Raw genomic sequence first — 12,343 nt, forward strand, 5'->3', positions numbered from 1 at the left:
TAATAACTTTTAGTAAAAAAATAATAGATAAATAATACATATATTTTAAAAATATTTATAATATTCTTATATTATAAAGATAATAAATGAGGAGTAAGTAAGTTTACCCCTGCAATGTGCGATTTAAAATCACACCACTCAAGTGTCGTTTTAGGACTTGAATGGGTCGCACTTAATCCAGTCGATATGGAACTTGGTGGCGATCGCTGATTGGCTGAAATTAATCCGAGCTGACGTACGTCGCCGTTCCACACGCGCATCGGAATATTACCGTGGGAACATGGTGTATGGCCATCCTAATGGCGTCAACTGCGTGAAGGGCGAGATCCACAATGTCCTGAGTGTGATGCGCGTGAACGCGCGGTGGGCGACGGCAGCTCGGTTCAAGCGCGAGGTGCCGACGCACACACAGAGTGCGTTGTTGCGGCGATTCAAGGACCTGCATGTGTCCTTGGAAGGGGTGATAGACCTGAGCGACGTGGACACGTTGAACGTGCTCGAGCCGTTTGTGCATGTCGTCGAGAGCGAGAAGACGTCGGGGTTCATCACGGGCGCCGCGATCTCGAGCCTGAACAAGTTCCTTCTCTACGGCTTGATTCCTCCCGATGGGTTGCGCGCCACGGAAGCAATCAACCGCATTGCGTTGTGTGTGTCCCGCTGCCGCTTCGAGGAAACCCATCGCGACGTGGATGAGATGGTCCTGATGAAGCTGTTGGAACTGCTCGAGTTCTGCCTTCGGTGCGAGGCTGGGCCGCTCATTTCCGGCGACAATGTGTGGAACATGGTTCACACGTGCTACAGTATTTGCACCCAAGTGCGTGATATATATATATACACCTTTCAATGCTCAGTAATATATATATATCCATAGGCCAGAGCATCCATGCATTTGGTTCACATGGCTGAAAACACTCTGGCGCATGTCATCTTGACAGTGTTCGATCGCATCGCCGAGATGGACGCGCCGCTTTTGCCGCCGTCGGCCGTTGCTTCCTCTCAAGATGACGACAATGATAATGCTGACGAAGACGCTCTCGAGGTATCGTAACGTTTCTGTAGAACCCAGACACACTCTATCCGACTTTGGATGAAACAAGTGGATTTACAGCGCTGTAATATATATATATATATATTTATTTATGGATATATATTTTATGGATCTTGTTTAATAGTTAGAACCCAGACACTATCTGGGACTTATACGAGAAACGATGACTCGAAAACAAGCGCGTTATTGAATCGAGTAATGATCCTGTATATATATACCCAGCTGTATGATGTATATAACTCCAATATATATATATATATATATTATATATATATATATATATATATATATTGGAGTTTATTCAATGGATCTTGTATATATAGACGTAGTGGTTGTAGTGGACATGAGTGCAATTCGACAATGTGTTATCTTCTATCTACGTATCATATTTATACATATATATGATATGAATTTATCATCGATATATATATCTACTGCATCGCATTTGTATATATATATATGTGTGTACCCAGCCATTTCGACGTACACTGTACGGTACAGTAGACCAAATCACGATACTTTTGTCCATGTGTAGGGCGACGACTTGACCGTCGACGTGGTGTTGCCGTACGGGATCCCCGTTCTGGAGCAACTTTTGCTGTTTTTATCGGATTTAATTAAACCCAAGGGCAAAGAAGACACGATCATCTTTGGGCTGAGTCTGATTAACCTCGTGCTGGAAACGGCTGGGACGGGATTGGGTGCACACCCATCGCTCGTGTCGGTGCTGCAAGGGGATTTGTCCAAATATTTGCTGCAAAACTCTGAAACGTCCGAGTTGCAGGTACGACATCTAAGTTTATGATGTAGAATTTTCACATATATAAATATATATATATATATATATAATGGACGATGGATAGTGTCCACATACATTTATATTTATCTAAAGATAAAAAATGTCTGAAATAAATAAAAAAAAGTGATGTGTTCATGTAATTAGTTTTATAAATTTGGATTAACAAAAAAGATATATTTCAACGCGCATATCACACAGTTTGACGTTCTTTGATATCAGTCTTGAATTCATGTTATCATAACTTTTTTTGATTGGGAGTTAATATATATATATATATATATTTATATATTCTTCTATGGAGTAGGTGCTCAGCCTCACCTTGCGCGTGGTGTTCAACCTGTTCAACTCGATCAAAGATCATTTGAAAGTGCAGCTCGAGATCTTCTTTACCAGCGTTCACATGCGGATCATGGACAGCCCGACCTGCTCGGACGAGCAAAAGGAGCTTGCGCTTGAAAGTTTGCTGGAATTCTGCCGCGAACCGGCGCTTATGCTGGATCTGTACATCAACTACGACTGCGACGTCCACTGCACCAATTTGTTTGAAGTGCTCTGTACGGCCTTGGCTAAAACCACGCAAGGTAGTACTGCCAACTACGACCCAGTACAAGTTATCGTGTTTATATATATATATATATATATATATATATATATATATGGATTCACACAAGAGTGGTGTGTTGTAGTGACGTACTTTCCCGACTTGCCCCCAGTGTTTAACATCCTCAACCTGCTGGCCTTGGACGGGTATGTACACTCGACGATTTGAATGTTTACTCTGGGGCTAGTGAATGTATGCACCCTGTAGGATTTTGATTTTTCTACATTGAAGCGTATATATATATATATATTACTCCGTTTGTATCCTTTGAAAATTATATATTTTTTATCCATGGAAACATATTTATAATATTCCATTTTTATCCATGGAAACATGTTGATTTGAATGGAAACATGTTGATATGAATGTGAACTCTTATTTATATTATTCCGTTGTTTTATCCAGTAAAACGTTGACGGGTGGTGGTGTATGGTAACTATTTGCTCTCGTGATGATGTGTGCACATTTTAAACCACTGGACGAAACAAATCTACAACTATATCTGCATGTTGGGCCTGCGTTAAGGTCGTTTTTGTTTGGTAGGTTGCTCGCCGTTCTCGAATCCATCTCCCGCCGGTGCCCGCTGCACTTGGCTAATGCGTCCAAGGTGGACGTTACTGGAAGTGACCTGGCGGCGCTGGTCGACCCGTCGCCAAACTCGTTCGCGGGGGCTCTTCCGGTACATTTGATTGAATTTCAAACAAGTTTTGGAATATAAATATCGAGATTATTATTGGGGTTCTTGAGGTGTTAGTACGATGTATGTTATATTGGGATGAATATATACGAGACTACATAGTGTGAGAATGTCCAACACATTCGCGGGATTTCATACTGAAAACAATATCACGCTGGAAATTTTGATTGGCTAAATATATTTCCGTAAGCGCCAATCAGATACACTCAAAATTGGAGGAGCCAATACCGTCGCTTCGTGAGCGATTCGATGCGGCGACGAAATTCGACTGGAAATTTGTACCGAATCTACATTCTATATATATATATAAAAATGGCGTGTTATTTCGTCTTGAAAGTGATTTGAGTAAATTTGATTGTATTTGGTGGTTTGGGTTGGTGATATCATGCTGGAGTTTGATGGAGCGAGAGAAAACATATATATATACCGGCGTGTGTTGCATTGTGTGTAAAAGCTTCGTGATGCTACATATTGGCAAATTAAATAGAATAATATTATACTTTGGAATATCCCAGCCGATATCAAATCAACGTCTGGTCAGTCCAAATTGAACCGACACAATATGTATATTATAGATATTGTCCGTTTCACGAATATTAGGACTGTTCAAAAGTGAAACTATTTTTGAATGAACTTGGCAATATATACATCTTGTATTCACTATTATAGTACAGTGAGTTCAATCTGCAACGGAGAGAAAACGTGTTGATTGGCTGAACCACTCAGAAATCTTGGTTAGAATGGATTTTGATTGGCTAGTTCATTCTCAAATCGATTGGCCAAGTCGATTCGATTTTTTCTACTGGCGACTACTCCAATTACGAACCGACTGGACAATAGCGTTTGTTCTAAACACAATATATATATATATTTATATATACGTGGCTGGTTTATCCGTTGCTTTACGTTGTGGCTTGTATAGTTCATTGTACTTGAAGAATGTATATATATCTGTTCTTTACATGATTCTTGTGTACACAGGCGATTTCACCCATGAGTTCAATCCAAGAAGTGATGCATCTCGTGATGAGCGATACCGAGTCAGACAATGGCGACGCCAACAGTACCATCCCTCCCAACGACTCACTTGCGTGGTTGCACACGGCCCGGGAACGCACGGCCGAAGTTCTTCAGCAACGTTCGTGAGATTTTAGCTCTCTTTTTCTATTTAGATATGAACGTTGCTTGCTGTATAATATAATTCTATGATTAGGCAAGCAAAACAAAAAGAGATACTTTTTGGCAGCAGAAAAGTTTCATACCGAACCCAAGAACTGGATTGCGTACTCGCAACAGCTGGGGCTGCTGCCCAACCCGATCACGGCCGAGTCCGTTGCGACGTTCTTTCATCACACGCCAGGTACATCCATCATATGTCTTATTATAAAGTTATTGTTAGTTATGGTGGACAAGTGCTTTTATCAGAGCTATTTCGTTTTAAAAATATAGTGGATTTAATACATGTGTTTACAGAACTATTTGTTTGATGGAGCGAGAGAAAACATATATATATACCGGCGTGTGTTGCATTGTGTGTAAAAGCTTCGTGATGCTACATATTGGCAAATTAAATAGAATAATATTATACTTTGGAATATCCCAGCCGATATCAAATCAACGTCTGGTCAGTCCAAATTGAACCGACACAATATGTATATTATAGATATTGTCCGTTTCACGAATATTAGGACTGTTCAAAAGTGAAACTATTTTTGAATGAACTTGGCAATATATACATCTTGTATTCACTATTATAGTACAGTGAGTTCAATCTGCAACGGAGAGAAAACGTGTTGATTGGCTGAACCACTCAGAAATCTTGGTTAGAATGGATTTTGATTGGCTAGTTCATTCTCAAATCGATTTGCCAAGTCTATTCGATTCCACTGGCGATTCCAATTACGAACCGACTGGACAATAGCGTTTGTTCTAAACACAATATATATATATATTTATATATACGTGGCTGGTTTATCCGTTGCTTTACGTTGTGGCTTGTATAGTTCATTGTACTTGAAGAATGTATATATATCTGTTCTTTACATGATTCTTGTGTACACAGGCGATTTCACCCATGAGTTCAATCCAAGAAGTGATGCATCTCGTGATGAGCGATACCGAGTCAGACAATGGCGACGCCAACAGTACCATCCCTCCCAACGACTCACTTGCGTGGTTGCACACGGCCCGGGAACGCACGGCCGAAGTTCTTCAGCAACGTTCGTGAGATTTTAGCTCTCTTTTTCTATTTAGATATGAACGTTGCTTGCTGTATAATATTATTCTATGATTAGGCAAGCAAAACAAAAAGAGATACTTTTTGGCAGCAGAAAAGTTTCATACCGAACCCAAGAACTGGATTGCGTACTCGCAACAGCTGGGGCTGCTGCCCAACCCGATCACGGCCGAGTCCGTTGCGACGTTCTTTCATCACACGCCAGGTACATCCATCATATGTCTTATTATAAAGTTATTGTTAGTTATGGTGGACAAGTGCTTTTATCAGAGCTATTTCGTTTTAAAAATATAGTGGATTTAATACATGTGTTTACAGAACTATTTGATTTGAAAAGGCATTGGTGGTGTTGTCCTTGTGATGGTGGTATATATATATATATATATATATATATGTCAGTTAAATATATATATATATATATATACATGTCAGTTGAAAGATCAGGGGTACGAGGATCAAGAACTTGGATAGCGTCATGATCCAACGGGGCTGGATGTTGCGATATCGTTATAACATTGATCCATCTGGCATCCCAACATATCTTTTATTTTATATACCTAAATAATATAACATATATTTTTTGCTATGTTGGTAACTAATATATCAAGGCCGATTTAAACCAAATAGGTCGGACGTTTTAAAACATTGTGTGTTATAAACTCGCAATCAGTTGTTTGATATCCCTTTCGATTCGTTTAAAATCGATATTGGACGTTTGAAACCCCCTGGTTGAATTTTGTCCAATATATATATATAGGGTTGAACAAAACGTCGATTGGAGACTACTTGGGAGACGGACCCAAAGAAGACAAGCCGTTCCACGAAGCCGTGCGCAATGCATACGTGAGTACGTACCAATATATATATATACGTATCGACACTAATATATAATATCTATAGGCATGTTTGACTTTCGACATGCGCCGTTGGATGGAGCTTTGCGCATGTGCTTGGCCAAGTTTCGGCTGCCCGGGGAGGCGCAAAAGATCGACCGGCTCATGGAGGCATTTGCGAAGGAATATTTCAACCAGATTCAAGCGGAAAAGCATCCATTTGTACACGAAGACTGCGCGTTCATCTTGTCGTTTAGTATCATCATGCTCAACACGGACTTGCACAGGTAATGTATATATATATATATGTATTGTGCTTGCAGCCAAAATATTATACCGAGTCGAAAAAATCCGTTGTGTGTGAGTTGTTTTGCATGTCAAAAATGACCAGTGGAGATATATATCGCACACTATTTAAATCTTCTATTTGTGCGTTCCTGCAATTGGATTGGCTACGTTTTTTCTACCCCGTTGGGTAGTAGTATCGGTTGATTCTCGGCACGATACACTACAATATATATTACATGATGGGGTTTGGCTCAATATTTGATAACGTGAAGAATAGAGGAGGATAATCACATATATATATATATATTGTGGTAGTCTTGTTCACGATAAACAACGATACCTCGATCGAGTGTTTAGTTGTTGAAAAGGATACATAAGACCAGTGGGCTGTATGTATATATTGTACGTATTTTGGTCTAATGTGAATATATATTTTTTACTACATTAGCGACCAAATTCAAAAAAAGATGACAATCGACGAATTTGTACGCAACAACCGCGGGATCAACGGCGGCCAAGACCTTCCGCGGGAGTACTTGGAACTCCTTTACCACAACATCCAGTCCAACCAAATCAAGATGCAGACTGACATCTCCGATATGCAAGTCGTCACCACCGTACGTAGTACTACTAATCCACTGTTGAATCATGTGCCTAGTATTACTAGTACTAGTACGCCCTTGAATCGTGTGCCTAGTACTACTATTACGACTCGTCGTCTCTGGCTGTCGTTGTCATACATACCTACACATTTATATGTTGCTTTGTGGATATATTTAGAAAAGGTTGTGTTGCATGTGCTAGCTAGCTATATATTATCATATGCTTTCGATCGTGTATATATATATACATAAATAGTGGAAAGGGTGGCTTGAACTGTTTTGTATTGCATGTGTTTATATCATCTTTTATATATTGTGTGTGAAGGATTTGCCTTGTTCTAGTATCGTGTATAGTATTACTACTTGGATTTTTGTCGTATACCTATATATTATATATAAGTAGAGGTTGTCGTTTTGCATGATCATCCTACCAATTCTTTTTTCAATGTCAGGTTATATACCTAACCTCTTGTACCTATTTTTGTCCACTTTTTTTAGTATAATTATTTCTAGTAGTACCCTCTAAAATCAAAAGATTGTTGGAGATATTGTGGTCTTTCGAGTAAATTTTCGTGTTGTGGCGTGGTTTCTGGTTGGAATTTAAATCGATTTGATTGGCTACTTCAGATGAGCTCAAAATTATTAGCCAATCAAAACCTTCTCAATGAAATTCAACAACCAATCAGATCGATTGTGGATCGGTTTGGTCGGCGCGACGAATCGATTGCACCCGCTCCCCAAATTTGTATATCAAATCCACAATACTCAAAAGTCTATTATTATACGTGTTCCGTTGACTTGTCGATACAACCTCTGCGACAACGTACCTGAATCTGTGACAAGGTGGACCGATACTCGGCGCAATGGGATGGCATTTTAAAGCGCCAGGAAAACGTGGTCGGCGCGTCCTTTACTTCCAATGCGTCCATTCTCAAGCTGCGCGCCGGCCGCCACGAGCGCGAAATGTTTTCGCTTGTAGTCGACAGCACCACCGAGAGCATTCTGAACGCGTTTGAGCGTACATGCGACGAAACCACCATGCAAAAAGTACTAATTTTTTCGTATATATATATTGGTATTTGATATGAAAAATGTATATATTATTTAGGCGCTGGACGGGTTCACCAACTGCATCAAGATCGCCGTCTATTTCAACATGCTTCCTGAATTCAACAAATTTCTATCGGCCCTTGCTGCGTACGTGGTCGAGTTTGCCCATGGGGTTCTCAACGGAGACAAGGTACGTAGAATTGTTCTTTGAGCTAAAATTTGGACATTTGTGTACTGATTTCTTATTGTGCTTTCGAGTGAAATTTCATTGTGTTGAGGCGTGGTTTCTCGTTGGAATTTAAATCGATTTGATTGGCTACTTCAGATGAGCTCAAAATTATTAGCCAATCAAAACCTTATCAATGAAATTCAACCAATCAGATCGATTGTGGATCGGTTTGGTCGGCGCGATTCGATTGCCCCCCCTCCCCAAATTTGTATCAAATCGACAATACTTAATAACTATTTTTTGTATGGAATATTTTTGTATGTAACACGTGTCCTTGGATGATACCCATCATCACACTGAGTGGTTTGAACACGTGATTTCCGGCAATCGTAATAATATGCATATCATTACTTTTTTTATATACTGTATCTATATTATAATCATATTTTTTATATACATTAGATTTTAATAGTTTTGATGATTTTTTATAAGAAATCATCAAAATTATTAAAATCTAATGAATTTAGCAAAAAACCATATATTTTTATAAAAATATATATGTTTTTTTACTAAATTCTTCTGCCGATTCTTGTGTACATTTCGTTGTGTCGATACATACATTCGGCACGTCCCTCCAGATTTGAATAAACACAACAATACCCATGCTCATCGTGTCAAAATCTCGTTCAATCGGGGGTCTTGACATAATATATATTTTGATACTATTATTATTTATGGACCTGGGGGCATTTTATGCTATCTCGATATGATCCTGCTATATTTATTTATGGAAGGGAAAGCATCTAAGAATCTCTCGAACATGGGGGTTTGTTGTCTCGACGTATTGTTTTCTGCTATGATTATAAATAAACCTGGAGGACTTTTTTATACTATCTCGATATGTTTCTCCACTTATTATTCCTAAAACTGGTAGCATTTTCGATAATATCTCTCTGGAAGCCTTGAATAAACTCTCGAAATGGGGGTTCTAATCGTATTACTCTTTTTTCTACTTCTCCACAGACGAACGCGATTCTGATGTTGTGGTCGATGTATGTAGGTGCATGTCCCATTGCAAGCATCACCCGACCAAATCGACGACGATCGGTACGATATATATATATATATTTGTGGAAGCTTGATGTACATAAATATATATATACATGTATATTAGAGCCAGTCGACTCAAGACGACGCGGACCCTCAAGGCCCTGGACGTGCTCTTCGACGTGGTGCTCCAGCACGCCGACGTGCTGACAGTCGACTCGTGGACGGCCGTGGTCGAGTGCATGCTGCTCTTCAACACACTCGACATTTGCCCTGCCTCGTTGGTCGAGATGGACGGTATAGATCTTTATATATATATATATTTATTATCGACATATATATACGTATATATATAAATATACGAGTAAGATTGTTGTTACCAACCGGTTTCCATATGTTGTGATAGACTTTGTCGACATGCGTGGCGTGCCGTTCCCCCCCACGCAATTGTCTCCCAAGGCGCTGGTACGTTTTGTGATGTACTCGTTTCTTATAATATGATTGTAGTCAATATATTAATATATACATATATTGCCATCTATGTTGACGCATATATATTATGTATTTATGTATATTGCCATTTTATATTTATAGAGTTTATACATATATGAATATTATGATTATAATTATAGACATAATGTATATATATATATACGACTAGAATCATATCCCACGTGAATCTCTCGACACATTGTGGTTTATGTTGGGTCTCGTACGTGATCCTACCGTTGACGTAGTTGACTTTTCCCCGTATATATATGCTATATATATATATCACATGTTTAATCGACTCGTAACTCAATATACATGGTGAGAGTAGCACAGCAAGAGCGGCAAGCTGCGCGAACGCACTCGTCGACTGGCCGAGCGCCAAGCCGCCCACCGCCAGACGACGACCACGACCATGCCATCCTCTACTTCCCAGTCGTCCTCTTCATTTTGGGACTCGCTGTCGTACTGGTGGGGCGACGAATATGACGACGAAAGCGACCCCGACTACCCGCTTGTGAGCGCCGCCCTGCGGGAGGCCGTCGCAAAATGCGGCCAGGGGCTGCTGGAACGAGACATGTGGCTCAAGTTTTGCCGGAAGCTGGGCAGCGGCAGCATCGAGGCGTTGCTGGCCGCGTTGCTCCATCGAAAGACGTCGTCCAATGAGAACGAGCGCGATATGGCGCAGGAGAACGCGATGCTCGCCCTTGAGTGGGCCACCAATGTGATTCTGGTCAATTTGCATCGCTTTAACACGCTATGGCCACTCATGCACCAGCATGTGGCGGGGGTGCTCGCGGACGCGTCCAAGCCGTTGCTCGTGGAGCGGGTACGTTGATGTATATAATATATAGATATACGTGTATTGGTTGAGAGAGATATGATTTATGTCTCGATTGGTTGGACTATGTATATTATTATACACATATCTTGGTTGAGATATACATAGATTGGTTGGTATATGTATATATAAATTGATTGATAATATGTATATTTATGTATTGGTTGGAATATATAGGTTTAAAAATTATATATATGTATATATTTGCGTTGGTTTAGAGAGATATGTATATGGTATTAGTTTGGTGGTGTGGTGGAAAATGCATTGTCCATTTCGGTGGAATTTGGGACGTGCCAGGTTTTAAGCTTATGCAATGTATGGTATATGAATGTAAAGATGAATTGTTTGACTGCGCTACTCTGTTGTGCAAAATACTGGTCCATGATTGGTTGAAATGTGGTCTCGATAGTGCACCTGGAGTGACAAGGAAATTCTCATATACATTTGTCAAGTTCATTTGATTCGACTCAAAAGTCCATATTAGAGAATGTATTTGACATATATATACTGTACAGATTGGAGAATGTATTCGACATATATATATATATATATACTGTACATAGCGTGGCTAGTTGCTTTTATGCTGAATTATTCTGGTCAAGATGTGGAGACCAATGTCGTTTTTGATAAATAATAAATCTTATACATTAAACACGATTGAATGTGTTAATTTCGTGTATATATTATTATTCTTGTCATCTTTTGGCATTGAAATATACTCGTTTCGATGTGATTAGGCCGTGGTAAATGTGCTTCGCGTGTGCATCCGTCTCTTCCACGACGCTGACTCTCGGCCGTTGCTGCTCGAGACGTTAGTGTTGCTCAAGGTACTTACATCCCTTGCAATAACATCGCCCTTTGTTGCTTAGAAACTTACTTATAAAAAAAAACACTAGACGCTGGACAGTCCCCTGTGGCAAGTTCTGGCCGAACGGGTGGCCACGGGCATGCAGTTGCTACTCAAAGCCAACCTCATGTACATGCATTCTTTGTCAGTGCCGACGTGGGAAATGCTCTTTGGGCTGCTGGGTCAAGTGGGGCAGTACCCCGCGGGGTGGTCGGCTACCCTCGAAGCCATCCGGCAACTGCATCAAGATGGAGGCGTGCCCAAGGAATTGATTGGGCTCTGGACAGGTACAAATCCGTTTTCATATATATTTTTAGGCCAACTTGGCGATTATATCGACTATATTGTGCGTACCCTTACTGTAGCACCGTGTGTTTTCTATTCTTTATGTATTGGAAGAACCCATATATCTTGGCTATACCACCCATATATATATATATATATATATTGGCAATGATAACTTGGCGATATTGTCGTCGAGTATTGGTCGTTCAATGTATTTTTTTATCGGTGATATATAAGACTGGGTAGCGTTTGTCGTTTCGAGTGAAATGTTGGTGTTTGCGGTTGATTTAATTGAAAATCGGCAAACACGAATCGTACAAAGCCACTATCGAATATATGGGGAGATGATTCGTGAACCTCCTGGTTTTATCGGAATATATGATTGGTCCATTGAATATTTATTATCGAGTGTTTTGATTGGTCCATCGATTCCCAGTCGACTCGTTCGATGGACCCCACTCTATACTTCGATGTATATTATTGGTATATCTACTGTGTTGTGCTGAGTTGT

General features: G+C 40.1%; 1 protein-coding gene across 6 annotated transcripts in view; it reads left to right on the top strand.

The window, feature by feature from the left end:
• Nucleotides 1-223: 223 nt before the first annotated feature.
• The window catches only part of H257_15801 (hypothetical protein), a 15,717-nt gene continuing 3,597 nt past the window's right edge, over nucleotides 224-12,343 (top strand). For 2 of the 6 annotated variants that reach the window (XM_009844015.1, XM_009844014.1), the window contains exons 1-19: nucleotides 224-814; nucleotides 872-1,039; nucleotides 1,584-1,832; nucleotides 2,152-2,428; nucleotides 2,534-2,594; nucleotides 2,992-3,127; nucleotides 4,127-4,283; nucleotides 4,359-4,505; nucleotides 6,139-6,228; nucleotides 6,282-6,501; nucleotides 6,951-7,119; nucleotides 7,948-8,151; nucleotides 8,213-8,344; nucleotides 9,384-9,430; nucleotides 9,498-9,667; nucleotides 9,777-9,835; nucleotides 10,191-10,688; nucleotides 11,438-11,527; nucleotides 11,597-11,834. In XM_009844015.1, coding sequence (XP_009842317.1) covers nucleotides 281-814; nucleotides 872-1,039; nucleotides 1,584-1,832; nucleotides 2,152-2,428; nucleotides 2,534-2,594; nucleotides 2,992-3,127; nucleotides 4,127-4,283; nucleotides 4,359-4,505; nucleotides 6,139-6,228; nucleotides 6,282-6,501; nucleotides 6,951-7,119; nucleotides 7,948-8,151; nucleotides 8,213-8,344; nucleotides 9,384-9,430; nucleotides 9,498-9,667; nucleotides 9,777-9,835; nucleotides 10,191-10,688; nucleotides 11,438-11,527; nucleotides 11,597-11,834 — 3,646 coding nt within the window. In that variant the 5' untranslated portion in view covers nucleotides 224-280. Of the gene's footprint in view, nucleotides 815-871; nucleotides 1,040-1,583; nucleotides 1,833-2,151; nucleotides 2,429-2,518; nucleotides 2,595-2,991; nucleotides 3,128-4,126; nucleotides 4,284-4,358; nucleotides 4,506-5,207; nucleotides 5,365-5,439; nucleotides 5,587-6,138; nucleotides 6,229-6,281; nucleotides 6,502-6,950; nucleotides 7,120-7,947; nucleotides 8,152-8,212; nucleotides 8,345-9,383; nucleotides 9,431-9,497; nucleotides 9,668-9,776; nucleotides 9,836-10,190; nucleotides 10,689-11,437; nucleotides 11,528-11,596; nucleotides 11,835-12,343 lie in introns of all 6 variants that reach the window. The other 4 variants (XM_009844010.1, XM_009844012.1, XM_009844011.1 and 1 more) reach the window with 2 other exon arrangements.

Source organism: Aphanomyces astaci (genome assembly GCF_000520075.1).
Source record: "Aphanomyces astaci strain APO3 unplaced genomic scaffold supercont1.75, whole genome shotgun sequence".
NCBI lineage: Eukaryota > Oomycota > Saprolegniomycetes > Saprolegniales > Verrucalvaceae > Aphanomyces > Aphanomyces astaci.